We start from the raw sequence: 18,064 nt of genomic DNA on the forward strand, positions 1-18,064 counted from the left end.
AAAAATAAGAGAGAAACCAGAGTACTACTTAGCTCTGGCATAAGGTGTTACCAGGGATTGAACCTGTGGCCTCTGGGGCTTTGGACATGCGACTCCTGTGTTTTAATGCTGAACTCTCTCCCTGGTCCTGATTTAAATGTTAATCACATCTGAAACAAATAAACAAACAAACAAACAATCTAGTCTGACATTTGACACACCAGCTGGGCATTGTGAGCTGGCCAAGTTGACCTGCATAGTGAGTGCATCATGACACCCCCATTCAGGAGTACCTCCTGTGTAGCTTGTAATTGCTGTGATAGTTAATTTATGACCTGGCAATACAGAGTTAAGTGCTGTCTTTGGCTTGTTTGATTTAATCCTCTTAGCCTTCCAAAGTGGGTTCTGTTTTGATCTTCTGTGTAGAGAAGAGAGCTGAGGTTGAGAGAGATTAAGTAACTCATCCAAGGTTGCACAGGGGCCTGTGGAGCTGGGGTTGGGACCTAGGCAGGCCCCCTGCATAGGCCAGGGCTTTAGCCATTGGCAGCTTTGAGGTCTCTTCTAGAATACCTCTCCCTATGCCTCTCCTTCCCTGCAGAACTCTGAGGGACCCGTACTTTTGGGGGGGATTTTTCCTCCTCTGCTCTTGTCTTATTCCCCGCCTTGCTTGCTTGTGGAACATACCTAAAGTTGAGCGCTGCAGCTGGTCATCATCTTGAACCCCTGCTTTTTGAGGCTCCCTGTGGCCCCCGCCTTATAGTCAGAGTACTCCTGGGGGCTGATATGGCCACATCTTCAGCAAACAGTTCTGTGAACACAGACTCTGAGCACCTAAAGATCTGGTGTTCAGGATGGTTAAGACTGTAGAATCCAGGCACTTACAGCTCAGTTAGGAAATCAGTTTAGAGTCATAGCTCAGATAAGAAATCAGTCCACCTCAGCGCCAAGGAGTCAGATGAGGCCAGTCCCTGAGGTATGGCCAAAGCAGAGGTGATTAACACAGCTTCTGCCTTCTCAAAACACTTCAGTAGCCCAGGAATACATTTTAGAACTGTTCTAGCAATCGGGCTTGAGCCTTTCAGATTAGCTTTATGACCCGGTCCTCCTAGAATAATATTGCTCTGCCCTGGGGAGCAGGAGGAGGGACTTACCCTGCAAAGTGACCACCCTGTATCCTACTGCTGCACAGTGTAGATGGACCTAGTGAATACACGTGGTCTTTGTGACAACTCTTCAGACTTTTACCAGTGGTGGGTATGGTTGAATTCATCTGAGGACTTGCAGATTCCTGGTGATAGACAAGCCACGATCTGTTGAGTGAGCATCATGGCAGACTCCAGGGAGAAGACCACAGCCCTCCATCAAGGTCAAAGCTGTCCCTACCAGTCATTCACTCACTGAGTGAAGGCTTGATTCTTGGTGTTGAGATTTCCAGCCTTTTGTTTTTCTCTGGTGGCAGCGGGGCTGGAACAGCCTTCTCCAGAAAACCTGATTAGTCCAAGGGAATACAGACATGGGAGAGGCTCCTTATAAAATGATCTTGCCAGAAAATTCTTTTTTTTTTTTTTTTTTGCCTCCAGGGTTATTGCTGGGGCTCCATGCTGCCACTGTGAATCCACTGCTCCTGGTGGCCATCTTTTTTCCATTGTTGTTGTTGTTGGATAGGACAGAGAGAAATTGAGACAGGAGGGGAGGCCGAGGGGGGAGAGAAAGATAGACCCTTGCAGACCTGCTTCACCACTTGTGAAGCAAACCCCCCCTGCAGGTGGGGAACTGGGGGTTCATACTATGTGCACTTAACCTGGTGTGCTACCACCCGGTCCCTGCCAGAAAAATTCTTTTTTTTTTTTTTTTTTTTTTTGCCTCCAGGGTTACTGCTGGGAATCAGTGCCTGCACCACAAATCCACTGCTCCTGGAGGCTATTTTTTCCCCTTTTGTTGCCCTTGTTTTTTTTTTTTTTAAATATTTATTTTATTTATTTATTCCCTTTGTTACCCTTGTTGTTTTATTGTTGTAGTTATTATTGTTGTTGTTGTTGTTGGATAGGACAGAGAGAAATGGAGAGAGGAGGGGAAGACAGAGAGGAGGAAGGAGAGAAAGACAGACACCTGCAGACCTGCTTCACTGCCTGTGAAGCGACTCCCCTGCAGGTGGGGAGCCGGGGCTCGAACCGGGATCCTTATGCTGGTCCTTGTGCTTTGTGCCACCTGCGCTTAACCCGCTGCGCTACCGCCCGACTCCCTGCCCTTGTTGTTTAACATTGTTGTGGTCATTATTGTTGCTGTCATTGTTGGATAGGACAGAGAAATGGAGAAAAGAGGGGAAGACAGAGAGGAGGAGAGAAAGACAGACACCTGCAGACCTGCTTCACCACTTGTGAAGTGACCCCTGCAGGTGGGGAGCCGGGGCTCAAACCAGGATCCTTATGCCGGTCCCTGCGCTTGGTGCTATGTGCACTTAATTGGCTGTGCTACCGCCCGGCAGTGATGAGACAGAAAGAAAGAGCGTGCAGCGCCTGAGACCAAGCCAGAAACCTCAGCCAGGCAGGCCTGGGCCTACCAGTGTGCGCCACCTCCCCAGCTGCAGTCAGCACTTCATAAAAGCAGTAAATCAGCACACAATCATCTGGCTGTGCATTCCACTGCCAGCAATCGAAGCAGAATCTGTGAGGGTGGGGCTGGCCACTGGTAGCAGAAAGTGCCTGGGCAGGGACATCCTATAAAGAGAGGCCTGTGGCTGCCAAGTCCCTCCCACTGTCCTGAGCTTCCAATGAGCTTCTCAGTGATCTCTGTACTATGACTGGTCAGCCAGATGTGTGAGAGAAGTCTGAACCTTGAAAAAGGCTAAAACAACCTCTATCTTCATTATCTTTGGAGAGAGGAGAACATCGTACATTGACAGAGTGAGAGTAAACAGCTCAGAATCATCCTTGTCCAATTAGACATGACAGAATAATTACCATTATTGAACTCCCCCACCCATCACTGGGGCTTCACTACTCTGGGATGACTTTAGCAGATAGAGAGAAAAGAGAGAGAGAGAGAGAAAGAGAGAGAGAGAGAGAGAGACCATAGTAGTGAAGCTTCCTCCAGTGTGGGAACGCCCGGCTTGAGCTGGAATGGCTTACGTGACGAAGCAGGTGTATGCTCCAGGCAAGCTATTTCGCTGACCTTTTGTGCAAAACTTCTGAAGAGAAAAGGAAAAGGATGGAAAAGGCGCAGCCGGACAGGCTGCTGTGCTAGTGAGCTCTTTGCCGTGTGTTCAGGCCCGGCCACTGTGCTGAGGGAAGCTGCGGCGCTGTGGTATCTTTCACTCTCTTTTATTTTCTGTCTCTGTCTTTTTAAAAAAACAGTCTAGAAATAAAAATCTCAGGGCTGGGTGATGGCTCATAGAGCGCATGCCACATCGTGTGTGAGATGTAGGTCAGAGCCCTGGCACCACATGGGAGCAGGAAGGAGCTCCTTGGATGGTGGAGCAATACTGTGGTCTCTGATGCTTTCTCCTCTCTTTCTCTAAGTGAAAGATGCATGATCACGGCCAGGTGATGGCACTCTGGTTCAGTGTACATGTTACAATGCAAAAGGACCTGGGTTCAAAACCCCAGTCTCCACCTTCAGGGGGCACGCTTTCAGGGTGGGGAAACAGTGCTGCAGGTGTCTGTCTCCTTCTCTATCTTCTTTTCCTTTCGATTTCTGCCTGTCTCTGTCCAATAAATAAAGATAAGAAAAATGTTTTTTTATTTTTATTTATTTATTATTTTGCCTCCAGGGTTATTGCCGGGGCTCTGTGCCTGCACCATGAACCCACTGCTCCTGGAGACCATTTTTTCCCCTTTTGTTGCCCTTATTGTTCCATCATTGTCATGGTTATTATTATTATTGTTTTTTGCTGTCGTTGGATAGGACAGAGAGAAATGGAGAGAGAAGGGGAAGACAGAGAGGGGGAGAGAAAGACAGACACCTGCAGACCTGCTTCACTACCTGTGAAGCGACTCCCCTGCAGGTGAGGAGCCAGGGGCTCGAACTGGGATCCTTACGCCGGTCCTTGCGCTTCGCGCCACATGTGCTTAACCTGCTGCATGACTGCCTGACTCCCATGGAAAAATGTTTTTTAAAAGAAAGAATGTAAAAGAAAAAAAAAGGATGCATGATCTGATAAGAGGGGGAACTCTCACCTTCCAGTGGGTGGTTTTCCAGGCTGGTTACCCACCCAACAACCCAGAACAACATGACCCTGTTGGGACTTCAGGGACTGGCATAATGAGAAGGGACAGTGCATCACCAGTTGGTACTGATGTCAGATAGTGATGGTGGGAATCCAGGAAACTCCTTTAGAAAGTTTATTACGATGATGATTTATTGCCACCAGGGTTATTGCTGGGGCTTGGTGCGCACATGCACACATCCAAACACACATGCGCACGTACACACACGTACACACATACATACACACACCACCACCACTACCACTTCTGGCTCCTATTTGCCCCTTCCCCTCCTATATTATTTCTCCTCCTTCTTCATCTTCATCTTCTCCTTTTCTTCCTCCTCCTCCTCCTTTCCCCTCCTCCTCCTCTTCTTCCTCTTCTTCCTTTTCTTCTCCTCCTTCTTCAATAGAGACAGAGACAAATTGAGAGAAAAGAGGAGATGGAAAGGGAGGGAGAAAGAGACACCTGCAGTACTGCTGAACCCATCATTGAGCTTTCCCTCTGTAGGTGGGGAGCAGGGGCTTGAACCCAGGTCCTTGTGCACAGTAATGCACACTTTACTGGGTGTGCCACCACCTGGCCCCACCCAGGTGACTTCTAAAGGTGGAGAGTAGAGATCCTTACTCAGTGGTGACATGTGTGGCACGGAGGGTAGGAGGAACAGTTGTGCAGTTGAGGCTTTCCAAAAGCTTCTGGAGTTTGATGGCCATTTCTGATACACACAGTCTGGGTGAAGCGTCTGTATATGTCAGAGATAGAAAAATGATGCATAACTGGGCTGGATGCACCTGGGCTGGGTGCTTTAGGGGCTGTTAGGCATTCCTCGCACTTTCTGGGGACTGAGAGGAAGGGACCCAGGACCCCTCAGCAACTCCCCTTCCCTGTGCAGTGAGAACTTAGTTAAGAACTGGGGGAGACAGCATAATGATGACACAAAAACACTTTCATGCCCAAGGCTGTGAGTTCCCATGTTTGATTCCCACGTCACCATAAGCCAGAGCTGAACGGTGCTCTGTGTCCAACCTCCCATCTCTCTCTTTCTAAAATAAAGTAAGTAAAATATTTGTTTTAAAAAGAACTTAGTTGGGGGGCTGGGTGATGGCGCACCTGATTGAGCACATGTATTACAATGCACAAGGACCTGGGTTTGAGCCCCTGGTCCCCACCTGCAGGGGGAAAGCTTTACAAGTGGTGAAGCAGGGCTGCAGGTGTCTCTCTCCCTCTCTCCCTCTCTCTCCCTCTTGATTTCTGGCTGTCTCTATCCAATAAATAAAGATAATAAATAAAAAATTTACTATGTTAAAAAATAAAAAAAAAGAACTTAGTTAACACTAAGTTGTGATAAAGTGGTTAATATCTTCTTGAGCCACCTCTAAGCCAAATGATTTCCATTTTCTTAGCCCATGTTCCCCCAGGCAGTCTTCCAGCTACAAGAGCCCTTTGAAGACAAAGATGGGGTGTTCTGGGAGTCAGGGCACATCAGACCCCTCCTGAAGGCAAGTGGAAGGACCAACATCCTCACCTGGCAGCTCACAGGTTTCACCAGCAGGGACTGCAGCCCAGTTGCTTCCAGAAGACAAAGAGCAGGAAGGTGGGCATGACTGCTGCCCCCATCTCAGAATCCAAAGCAACTCATCGACTTACAGATGCTGACACCACCATATTTGGTGGGTGGGCAGAAATGGTTCAGGGGAGGGGGAAGAGTGTGCACAGTTGATTTGCTAGCTTGTTGAAGGAAACCAGGAAGTGGTGGGGGGGTGCAGGTTGGTCTTATCCAGCTGGGTGGTGGGAGATGGGGGCACAGTTTCGGCTTCTAGGGGTGGTGCCAGTGGCGTGTTCAGAGCGTTGTGGCCTCTGGAGGGCAGATCTACCTTTGAATCTCAATTTTGTTCCAAGATCTTTGTGTGACACAAAAGTTGTGTTGCCCATACCACTCTTCCACTCCTCAGTTTCACATCTCTAAACTAGAGGCAATGATGTCTACCTCAGAGAGTTGTGGTGAGGATCAGATAGTCACAAGTGAAAGTGTGGCGGTTTTGGGCACTGTGGCACGCTCATCCGTGTGTGTTCCCTGCTGCCGTCTCACTTGCTGGCCTGTGCAAGGCTGTCGACTTTTCCAAACCTCCTCCTTCATCTGTAAAGAGGAAATTTGTGGGGTGGGTGAGACAGGGCACCTGCTTTGCCATGCGTTTGACCCAGATTCCAGGCCCCAGCACCGCACCTGGGAGTGCTGTGGCACTTTGGGAAACTTCAGTGCTTAGGTGTGTCTTCCTCTCTGTCTCTCTTATCTGAAAACCTTGATCTGGAGAGGTGAAGCCCCAGGGACAACAAAGAAAGAAAACAAAAGGACATCTGTGAGAGAAATATGTGAAAATACTGGCAAATGGTGGATGTTTACTGAAAGTTTACAGCTTTTTTTATTTTGAAATTATTTGACGTTTAATTTAATTTTTTACCTAATTTTTAAATCTTTATTTTGTGAGAGACGGGGTGAGGGAGACTGTTCAGCTCTGTGGGGGTTGAACCTGGGGTCTCTTGGGCCTCAGACATGCATGTTCTATGCTCTAATAAGGGAAATTATCTTCTTAACCTTGAAATGATTTTAGAGTCAAAGTTTTAAAAAATAACCAGAGACTTTCTCTGTGCCCTACACACCAGCTTCCCCTAATGTTGACATCTTACATAACACAGCGTAATGATCAAAACCAGATTAGCATCAGCACGCCACGCCACCATGAACTAAAGCTGCAGCCACCACTTGGCCTCCGTCTTTCATGATCCCTGAGCTTCTGAAGAGGGCCGGTCAAGTGCTTGGCAGGGTGTCTCAACCGGCTCATCTGATCTGTCTCATGATTAGATTGAGGTTGTGTGCTTCAGGCAGAAATACCACAGCCATGACCTTGTGTCCTCTGTTTTCTTCTTCTTTTGAAAAAAGATTTATTTATGAAAGAAATAGAGCAGTGCTGTGGCACACGCGAAGGACTGAACTCAGGACCTTGTACGTGCAAGTCCCATGTTCCAAATGCATGCTATCTCCCATGCTGGTTTTTTCCCTTTGTTGCAGTAAAATGCACATAAAATTTACCATTTAAAGCCTTTTAAATATTTTTTTTGTGTGATTTAATAATGATTAACAAGACAGTAAGGTAACAGGGGTACAATTCCATACAATTCTCACCACCAGAGTTCTGTGTCCCAGACCCTCCATGAGGAGCTTCCCTATTCTTTATCCCTCTGGGAGTATGGACCAAAATTCTTTCTGGGGTGCAGAAGGTGGGATTTCTGGCTTGTGTAATTGCTTCTCCACTGGACATGGGTGTTGGCAGGTGGATGCATACTCCCAGCCTGTTTCTGTCTTTCCCTAGTAAAGTAGGGCTCTGAGGAGGTGAGACTTGGTGATATATTGGTGCATTTAAAGCTTAAAAATATATATGCACACACATGTGCTTTAGGGGTTCATATATGTGCATTCTCTCTGGCCCACCTTTTCATCCTTTTTTTTATTATATATACACACAGAGAGAAGAGACAAAGTGCTGGAGGTTCCTCTAGTGTGGTGACACTTCCATGTGGTGTCAGGACCCAAACCTGGGACATGTGACTGGTAAGTCTGGAGTCCTGCCAGATAAACATTCTTTAAGCTTCCTATAAAGCATTGAGCGTGGACAATTTAGCATCACTCAGTGCCTCCCAGTGCTGTGCAGCCATCAGCCCCACTTAGTTCCAAAACACTTCTTCCCAAAAGGAAACATGCACATTGGCAGTCACCCCCCAGCCCCTGCAGCTAGGACTCTGCTTTGTCTGTGGATTTGCCTCTTTGGGGCATCTCAGAAAGGGAACCTGACACCTTTTTCTGAGGGACCGTTTTTTTTTTTCAGTTGCCGCTTCTTGTCAAGGCCCAGTCACCTCTGCAGTGTGAACCCACTCCATCCTCTGTCCGCCGCTGTCCGTGACCTCTGGGGGGGGGAGGACACTAGATGCTCGTCTAACTCAGTGAGATCGGAGCCCGGGCCGGGCGGGAGGGGCGCGCTGTACCCTGTAAGGGCAGCGCTGAAGGACGAGGAGGAGGGCCAGGCGGTGCAGACGAGCCAGTGGACTGGCTCTTGTGAAGGAATCTTGCGGGGCCACTCTGGGGCGCCCAGACTCCCAGAGCCAAGCAGGCCTGGCAGGCGGGACCGGGCGGGGCAACGGGGTGGGACGGGGGGCGCTTCTGCCCTGGGGGAGCTCAAAACTGCAAACTTCCACTGAAAAAAGGGTTTCCCGAGGCGAGGGCCTGGCGTCCTAGCTGCACCCACCGCTCCTTCCCGAGCAGGCCCGAGGCTTCCTTCCAGGCCAGGCTGAGTGGGAGCTGGCTCGCAACCCGCAGCCTCGCCGCCCCAGCTGGCCGTGCGCCCATTGCCCGGAGCCCGCGGTGCCTGCAGCCGTGCGGTGCCCCGAACAGGTGCCCGCAGTGCTCGGCGTCCACGGTGCCCCCGAGGTGGGTATCCACAGAGCCCCTGGACTCGTGCCCAGCGTCCCGGTGCCCTCCGTGTCCCGGTGCCCGCAGTGCCCTGCAGCCCATGCCCGCGGCGTCGCCGCGCCCGCAGCCCCGCAACGCCCGGGAGCGGGTGCCCACAGTCCCGCGTGCGCGCAGCCCCGAGGGCCGGACGAGGCGGAGCCCGCACGCCCTGCCTACCCTGCCCCGCGGCCCCGGGCGCTCGGCCCGGCGAGGAGGCTCGTGCACTCGCACAGTGCGCGCGCCCGGGCGGTGGCGAGCGGGGCGGCGCGTGCGTGCTGCGGCGGGCGGACTGGGGCGTGGGCGCGCGCGCGGTGACAGGGGCGGGAGGGCGCGCGGTGGCGGCGGCGGCGGCCGGTGTAGCGGCGGCGCCGGGCGCGGGGCCGGGTGTGCGCGGCGGCGCTGGCGCTCGGCGACCCAGGGGCCCGTGCCCCGCGCCCCGCGCTCGGCCCCGCTCTCCGGCCGGCTGCGGGCGCGCAGGAGCAGGCCCCGCTAGACGGGCGTCCCAGGCCGCGGGCAGCGCCCACTGGCGGCCGCCACCGGGCCCCGCCGCCGGGCGGGCTCTGACGCAGCGGAGGCGCGGCTCGGGCGCCGCACGAGGGACCGGCGGGCGGCTCGGGGCTGCGGGCACTTCCCTGGGCGCGGGCCGGGCGGCGCAGCAGCTCCAAAAGCAGCGCGGGCCAGCGCCGCGGTCGGGCGCCATCCGGAGGGGCCCCGGGCCGGCCCGGCGGGACGCGCACGGTCCTCTGCACGGGCCGCGGGGCGCGCTCGGGAGGCGGGAGGTCGCCGCTGGGGCCCGGGGCGCGTGTCCACGAGGGTCCCCTCCGTGCGCCGCGCGCGGTTCGTCTCGCCTACTGGTCCCGGGCAGCCGCGCCGGGAGGGTGGCCCGCACCGACAACATGGCCTCTCCGCCCCACCAGCAGCTGCTGCCGCACCACGGCACCGAGGTGAGCTGTGGCTCCAGCGGCGACAGCAACAGCGTGCGGGTCAAGATCAACCCCAAGCAGCTGTCCTCCGGCAGCCACCCCAAGCACTGCAAGTACAGCATCTCCTCGAGCTGCAGCAGCTCGGGCGACTCCGGGGGGCTGCCGCGCAGGGTGGGCGGCGGGGCCCGGCTGCGCCGCCAGAGGAAGCTGCCGCAGCTGTTCGAGAGGGCCTCCAGCCGCTGGTGGGACCTCAAGTTCGACTCGGTGAACCTGGAGGAGGCCTGCCTGGAGCGTTGCTTCCCGCAGACCCGGCGCCGCTTCCAGTGCGCGCTCTTCTACATCGGCTTCGCCTGCCTGCTCTGGAGCATCTACTTTGCGGTGCACATGCGGCCCAAGCTGGTGGTCATGGTGGCCCCCGCGCTGTGCTTCCTCGTGGTGTGCGTGGGCTTCTTTCTGTTCACCTTCACCAAGCTGTACGCCCGGCACTACGTGTGGACCTCGCTGGTCCTCACGCTCCTGGTGGCCGCCCTGACCCTGGCTGCCCAGATCCAGGTGCCGACCCCGGGCTGGAGGCGGGCAGCCAGCTCCAACCTCACACGGGCAGCCAGGCCCGCAGACACCTGCCTGTCTCAGGTGGGGAGCTTCTCCATGTGCATCGAAGTGCTCTTCCTGCTCTACACTGTCATGCACTTACCTCTGTACCTGAGTGTGTTTTTGGGGGTGACTTACTCCGTCCTCTTCGAGACCTTGGGCTATCATTTCCAGAGCCAGGAGTGTTTCCCCTGGGCGGGCGGAGCGGCCCCGCACTGGGAGCTGCTGAGCCGGGCGCTGCTGCATGTGTGCGTGCACGCCATCGGCACCCACCTGTTCGTCATGTCCCAGGTGAGGTCCAGGAGCACCTTCCTCAAGGTGGGCCAGTCCATCATGCACGGAAAGGACCTGGAGGTGGAGAAGGCCCTCAAAGAGAGGATGATCCACTCGGTGATGCCGAGAATCATCGCAGACGACTTGATGAGGCAGGGGGATGAGGAGAGTGAGAACTCTGTGAAAAGGCATGTCACCTCCAGCCCCAAGAACAGGAAGAAGAAACTGTCCATCCAGAAAGCCCCCATTGCTTTCCGCCCGTTCAAGATGCAGCAGATTGAAGAAGTCAGTATCCTCTTTGCGGATATCGTGGGCTTCACCAAGATGAGCGCCAACAAGTCTGCTCATGCCCTGGTGGGTCTCCTGAACGATCTCTTTGGCCGTTTTGATCGCCTGTGCGAGGAGACCAAGTGTGAGAAAATCAGCACTCTGGGAGACTGCTACTACTGTGTGGCGGGGTGTCCTGAGCCTCGTGCCGACCATGCCTACTGCTGCATTGAGATGGGCTTGGGCATGATCAGAGCCATCGAGCAGTTCTGCCAGGAGAAGAAAGAGATGGTGAACATGCGTGTCGGGGTCCACACGGGGACCGTGCTCTGTGGCATCTTGGGCATGAGGAGGTTCAAGTTTGATGTGTGGTCCAACGACGTGAACCTGGCCAACCTCATGGAGCAACTGGGAGTGGCAGGCAAGGTTCACATTTCCGAGGCCACTGCAAAATATCTGGACGACCGGTATGAGATGGAAGACGGAAAGGTCTTTGAACGCCTCGGCCAGAGCGTGGTGGCTGACCAGTTGAAAGGTACGTGCACTGCTTTGCTTTGTCATCAGCCCCCGCCCCCGCCCCCGGTCTCTTTGTGTCCAGAAACAGAGCAACCCCTTTACAGCATCAGGGTCTGGAGGCACCCCAGGGCCTGCGTGGCTCTTTCTGCGGTGAATCAGGCATCACATCTCCGATTGTCTCACTGGCAGCACTACCTGGGGTGAGATCTGTGTATGGGTGGAGGACTTTGGGGAGGACTTTGGGGGCCAGACGGTAACACAGAGGGTTAAGCGCACATGGCGCAAAGCACAAGGACTAAGGAACCCGGTTTGAGCCTGTGGCTCTCCACCTGCAGTGGAGTCGCTTCATAGGCAGCAAAGCAGGTCTGCAGCTGACTGTCTTTCTCTCCCCCTGCCTTCCCATCCTCTCTTGATTTCTCTCTGTCCTATCCAGCAATAATGACAGCAATAACAACAACAACAATAAGAACAACAGCGATGAGCAAGGGCAACAAAAGGGCAAAAATAGCCTCCAGGAGCAGTGGATTCATAGTGCGGGCACTGGAGCCACAGCAATAACCCTAGAGGCAAAAAAGAAAAAAGAAAGAAAATGTGCATCCTGCCAGTGGGCTGCGAAGTCTTCTGAGAGGCAGGGATAAGGGTCTTTAGCAGAGTGTGTTTGCTTCCCACCCAGCCACCCATGTGTCCCTTCAAAGCTTTTTTGTACACCCCTCCTCCCAAATGTGAAGAATGAGACCTTTCTGCTCTCTAGGCTCCACTTACGGTCACACAGGGATGAGGAAGTTGACTCAGCCCTGCAGAGGACTCTTGAGAGATGGAGCTATGCACACTGCTTTTTACCTGCAACTCTTTTAAGAATGCCTGCACTTTCAGCTGGCAACTTTGATTTATTTCTCGATGTATTATTTGTCTTACTGTATAGGCCACAGCACATCAGAACCTGGTTTGAATGTGAGGATTGCAGCCAGTGCAGTGTTTACACCCCTAGCCCCAGCCCTGACCCCTTCTCCCTACTCAAGCTCCTTACTGCAGGTTCTTGTGTTTTCACTGGGCTGCTGCTGCTTTTATTTTTCTTGCTTTCTTATAGCACAAAAATCTCTGAGGTCTGGGAAGTGGTGTATAAATAAGTGGTACCAAAAATAAGAATTCTAAATAAGTATTCCTCCCCTTTTTAAACAGTCCTCGTGTTTCTAAAATCTCCCCAATTGAGGGAGACGTCTATTTTGGAGGTAAGTAGAGAAAATAACATTGATTTTTAAAAGCCTAAATTGGTCAAGCTGTATTGTTCTTTGCGGTACCCACATGTTGCATAACTACACAGCAAAAAGCCCCAGGAGAAGAAATCCTCAGGAGGAGAAGTAGCGGTTTAAATCAGAGGTGGGAGAAGTAATAATGTAAATCAGAGACAGAAAGTGCTTGAGGAGGTTGCCAACCTTGACTTAACCCCTAGTGCTCAGTTGGTATTTTCTGTCTCTGACTTGTGACCCAAGTGTCCCATGCTATCTGTTCTCTGGCAAGGGTGCTTTATCTTTCTCCTGATTTTTTTCCTTAATTATATTAATTTTTCTAGGAGCTGAAGACTCTATGGATGTGAAAACAGTTTTCACCTCTGCACAGAGGGATTTCAGTGGGAGTTGATGAGGTTGGAAATGTCACTTTTAGTTCCCCGGAGAGTCTGCCAGGACAAATGTCTCTCCCGTCAGGCGAGAGGGGCCGCTGCTCCAGGTCTTAAGCTGCCAGGGCAGTGGGCTGTGGATGTTGTCCCTGCCTGACATTTTGTTGTCTTTAGACCCTGAGTGTGTGTGCTTTGTGCTCTGGGCTTGGGGGCAGATTTCAGAGAAAGAAGTTGTGCCACGTTAAATTAAATCAGACCAAAGGACAAGGATGAGTTTTGTAAGTTGTACTTTGAACATTATGTTACTTAAATTTCAAAAATAAAAACAAGTGTAATCATTAAGTCTGCTGGGCAGGTGCTAAATCTTTGATAATGCCCATTATTGTTCATTTATGGTATAGGTATAGGGTCTCAAAGACACGGACTAGAAATGTGGTAGAATAGATTTTTTAATTTTTTAAACCTCCATAGTGAAACATTAGATTTTTTCCCCCCTTAAATTTGTGTATATCATCTATCCACAAAGAACTTTTCAGGCGGGGTGGGGGTGGGGTAGATAGCATAATGGTTATGCAAAGAGACTCTTGTGCCTGAGGCTCTGAAGTCACAGGTTCAATTTCCTGTACCACCAAAAAGCCAGAGCTGATCAGTGCTTTGTGATTCTGCCTTGAATCACAAGCTAAAATGGTGAGAAGGATTGTCTAGCATTGTGGGGTTTCCCTACTACAGAGAGAGGGCCAGGAAGACAGAAAGTAGAAAAAAATTACTATACTCGCAGGAGCCACAGTGCAGGAAAAAAGAAAATACAATCTTTTCATGAATAGAAGAACATAGTCAACTGAGGAATAATAAATCATCAATAAATTTTTTTTTGCCTCCAGGGTTATTGCTGGTCCTCAGTGCCTGCACTACGAACCCACTGCTCCTGGAGGCTTCCCCCCTTTGTTGTCCTTATTGTTTATTGTTGTGTAGTTATTATTATTAATTTTGCTGTTGTTGTTGCATAGGACAGAGAGAAATCGAGAGAGGAGGGGAAGACGGGGAGATAAAGATAGACACCTGCAGACCTGCTTCACTGCCTTCGAGGCAACCCCCCTGCAGGTGGGGAGCCAGGGGCTCAAACTGGGATCCTTGCACCAGTCCTTGCACTTCACACCATGTGTGCTTAACCCGCTGTGCTACCACCTGACCCCCATAAGTTTCTTTAAAAAAGATTTTACACATCAATATCAGTGTCCAGAAAGTGGTTGTACTTGCACTGTACCACGTAGTTCCTATAATAATAAAAGAGAAAAACAGTCCAGAAGAAAGCTATTAAGAACATAATAATAAACATGAGAACCAAATATATATATATATATATATATATATAAAAGAACCAAATAAATATTTTTGAAATAGAAAAAAAGATGCCTTGGGAGTTAGCTCAGTGTTAAGAGCACCTGAGGTCCAGGTTTGATCCCCAGCACTGAATATGCCAGAGCTGAGCATGCTCTGATCTTTCTGTCTTTTTTTTTTTTTTTTTTGCCTCCTGAGTTATCGCTGGAACTGGGTGTCTGTACTACGAGTCCACTGCTCCTGGAGGCTACTTTTTTCCCTTTTGTTGCCCTTGTTGTTTATCATTGTTGTTGTTATTGTTATTGTTGTTGGATAGGACAGAGAGAAATCAAAAGAGGATGGGAAGTCAGGGGAAGAAAAATATAGACACTTGCAGACCTGCTTTACCACTTGTGAAGTGACCCCCCTGCAGATGGGGAGTCTGGGGCTCGAACTGGCATCCTTAAGCCAGTCCTTGCACTTTGCACCATGTGTGCTTAACCCGCTGCGCCACTGCCTGGCCCCGTCTTTTTTTTTCCCTACTAGAATTTCATTGAGGCTTTGTGTCTGCACAATCCCATCATTCCCAGAAGATTTTTTTCTTGTTTGTTTGTTTTAGATTTGTTTACTTATTTATTTATGAGGGGGGGAGAGAGGGAGAGAGAACCATAATGACACTCTGGCATATATAATACTCAGGATGCACTTGGGACCTTACACTTCCATGTTCAGTGCACTATCCACTGTGCCACTTCCCAGGCATTGATTTTTTTTTTTAAATGGAGGGAGAGAGAAACAGAGGAGAGACACTACAACTCAGCTCTACCACTTGTGAAGCTACCCTTTTGCATGATGTTCCCATGTGGCAGCCAGGGACTTGAACCCGGGTCCTTGTGCATGATGAAGTGTGCACTCTACCAGGGGAGCTCTCTCAGCACTTGGTGTGTGTCTCATAAAAATAGGCAAAGCAGGGGGTCGGGCGGTGGCGCAGTGGGTTAGGCGCATGTGGCGCAAAGCGCAGGGACCGGTGTAGGGATCCCAGTTCGAGCCCCCGGCTCCCCACCTGCAGGGGAGTCGCTTCACAGGCGGTGAAGCAGGTCTGCAGGTGTCTATCTTTCTCTCCCCTTCTCTGTCTTCCCCTCCTCTCTCCATTTCTCTCTGTCCTATCCAACAACGAATTGCGTCAACAAGGGCAATAATAATGACCACAATGAAGCTACAACAAGGGCAACAAAAGGGGGGAAAAATGGCCTCCAGGAGCGGTGGATTCATGGTGCAGGCACCGAGCCCAGCAATAACCCTGGAGGAGGAAAAGAAGAAAAAAAAATAGGCAAAGCAAAAAAGAGAAAAAGAGAGAGATGGAAAAAAAAAAAGGACAAAGTGAAACTGTTAGCAAATAATATGAACATGCACTTCCTCTCTTAACGCTTGGGATGTAGAACGAAGGTGCTTGGCCACCCCAGTCCCCATAGCGAGCACGTCTGTGAATATCTGGTGCCTGTCACAGTGTCCACGCAGAAATGAAGCAGGAGCTCCCCCCGCACCAGACTCACGGAGCACCTAGGGAATGGTCCTTTGATGTGCACTAGGACAGCCGGCTGGTCAGCAGCCAGCTGAGCAGCCAGGGCCACCCGCTGAGAGGCGCTACACTGACGGTGCCGAGACACTGCACCTTGGGACAGCTGTCCCCAGGTGGACGTCGGGGCTCCCGGTTCCTTGCCAGCTGAGGACCCTGGCCAGGCCCCAGAGCAGTCAGTGTGCCCGCTCAGGCACTCAGGGAGCACTGTGTGCAGCACCAGAGGTGCGCGATGCCATGGTGTCTCCCCTCTCTCCTGTCTCTAAGAATAGATTCTTTGAGGAGTGGTGGACTTTGCACATGTGTGAAGTCTTGGTACAAAATAATAATTGAGGGAGTGGCTTTGGGAGCTTGCACATATACGATTTCATGGCTCCAGGACCAGTCTTTTTCCATACTTTTTAATTCAGATGGAGAGAGAGACAGCACATCATAAGAGCTTCCCTCAGTGTTGTGGCCCTACTGGAATGCATACCTGGGCTGCTTGCATGGCGAGGTGCGGGCCCTACTGGCTGGGTTAGCCCTCATGCCAGGGAAAGCACTTACAGGAGCAAATAAAAGTGAACAAGTGTCAGGTTCCCTCCTGCTGCCCAACCTGCTTCAAATAATAACTGGTATCAAGGGCTTGGGTGGTGGTACACCCAGGGGAGTGCACACATTATAGTGAGCACGGACCCAGGTTCAAGCCTCCCCCCCCATCCTCTGTCTCCATCTGCAAGGGGATGCTTCACAGGCAGTGAAGCAGTGCTACAGATGTTTCTCTGCTCTCTCCCTCTCAGTCTCCCTCCTTCTCTCTCTCAATTTCTCTCAGTCTCTCTATCCAAAAAAGAAAGAAATGACCACCAGGAGTTGTGGATTCATGGTGCAGGTACAGAGTCTGGCAGCAACCCTGGTGGCCATTAAAAACAGGAATCTGGGGCCAGGTGGTGGAACACCTGGTTAAGCACACACATCACAGTGCACAAGGACCCAGGTTCAAAGCCCCCAGTCCCCACCTGTAGGGGGAAAGCTTCACAAGTGGTGAAGCAGGGCTGCAGGTGTTTCTCTTGTTTCTCTCCCTCTCTACCTCCCCCTCCCCTCTCAATTTCTCTGTCTCTATCCAATAATAAATAAGTAAAATAAAATAAAAAACACACAAGAATATGTGCAATGAGTAATTCACTGGCTGATTCCTTCATGTATATTGCTATGGAATAATAATATTGAAAAAAGTTCACTGAATTTTGTATCCTGTATTTGTTAATGGTGCGCGTGTGCACGTGCCTACATTTCCCCCTGTTGGCTAGCGGTGTCAGTATTGGGATTTTGATACTGTGTGAATGGAGTCATTAGTCAGTAGGATTCTGCAGGCCCACTTTCTTGGGGCTGCTGTGATACTGCTGAGCCCAGGAGCCAGACTAGTGCTCCACGTCCTCGGCTTTTAGCCTTGTTGGTGCCCTTTCCCCAACAGGAACTTGCATCCTTCGAGGGAATTTTATAGAGGGGTGAGAGTTTTTGAAACAGGAAGGGAGCTGCAGTGTGAGGTCCAGAACTGTGTGCTATTGGGACCAGCCAGGCTCAGATGTTCTCGCAGAAGAGAAGGGACAGGGCACCTGAGGCCGGGCGGGCGAGCCAAGGGAAACTTTCCCTGCCTGCCTGGTGAAGGTCAGGACACTCGTCCGTTTTGCCTGTGCTATTAGCAGACTTTACCAGCCAAGCCAACTTGCCACTACATTGCCAGCTTTGGCCAAGAAAATAGTACTTTGTAAAACTTGCCTGCTCTTGTATATCTAGAGGGCAGGAGTGGGGGACAGAAGTAGATCTCAGCAGGGCTGCAGCTGTGGGGCCAAGGTCGTCGGGAAAAGCTGTGTCCAGAGACTGAGCCTTCCCACAAATGTGTTCTCAGGCATTTTGGCCTCAGGCCTGTATGGTCCTAAAAACTATTGGGGGAGAAGGTTGAGTGGTGGCACACCCAATTAATTGCACACAGTACTAAGTACAAGGATCCAGGTTCCAGGTGTCATCAGGATGCCGGCCAGACTTCCCTGGATTGAAGATCCCGCCAATATGTCCTGGAGCTCAGCTTCCCCAGAGACCCACCCTACTAGGGAAAGAGAGAGGCAGACTGGGAGTATGGACCGACCAGTCAACGCCCATGTTCAGCGGGGAAGCAATTACAGAAGCCAGACCTTCTACCTTCTGCAACCCACAATGACCCTGGGTCCATGCTCCCAGAGGGATAGAGAATGGGAAAGCTATCGGGGGAGGGGGTGGGATATGGAGATTGGGCGGTGGGAATTGTGTGGAGTTGTACCCCTTCTA

The 18,064-nt window shown here is 51.4% G+C and overlaps 1 protein-coding gene across 2 annotated transcripts in view; it reads left to right on the forward strand.

Moving 5' to 3' along the window:
• The first annotated feature begins 8,985 nt into the window (after positions 1-8,985).
• The window catches only part of ADCY9 (adenylate cyclase 9), a 106,233-nt gene continuing 97,154 nt past the window's right edge, over positions 8,986-18,064 (forward strand). Inside the window, exon 1 of one of the 2 annotated variants that reach the window (XM_060172470.1) lies at positions 8,986-11,274. In XM_060172470.1, the coding sequence (XP_060028453.1) occupies positions 9,582-11,274 (1,693 nt within the window). In that variant the 5' untranslated portion in view covers positions 8,986-9,581. The remainder of the gene's footprint in view (positions 11,275-18,064) is intronic. The other variant, XM_007521986.3, reaches the window with a different exon arrangement.

The sequence above is a fragment of the Erinaceus europaeus genome, chromosome 15, assembly GCF_950295315.1.
Source record: "Erinaceus europaeus chromosome 15, mEriEur2.1, whole genome shotgun sequence".
NCBI classification, from domain to species: domain Eukaryota; kingdom Metazoa; phylum Chordata; class Mammalia; order Eulipotyphla; family Erinaceidae; genus Erinaceus; species Erinaceus europaeus.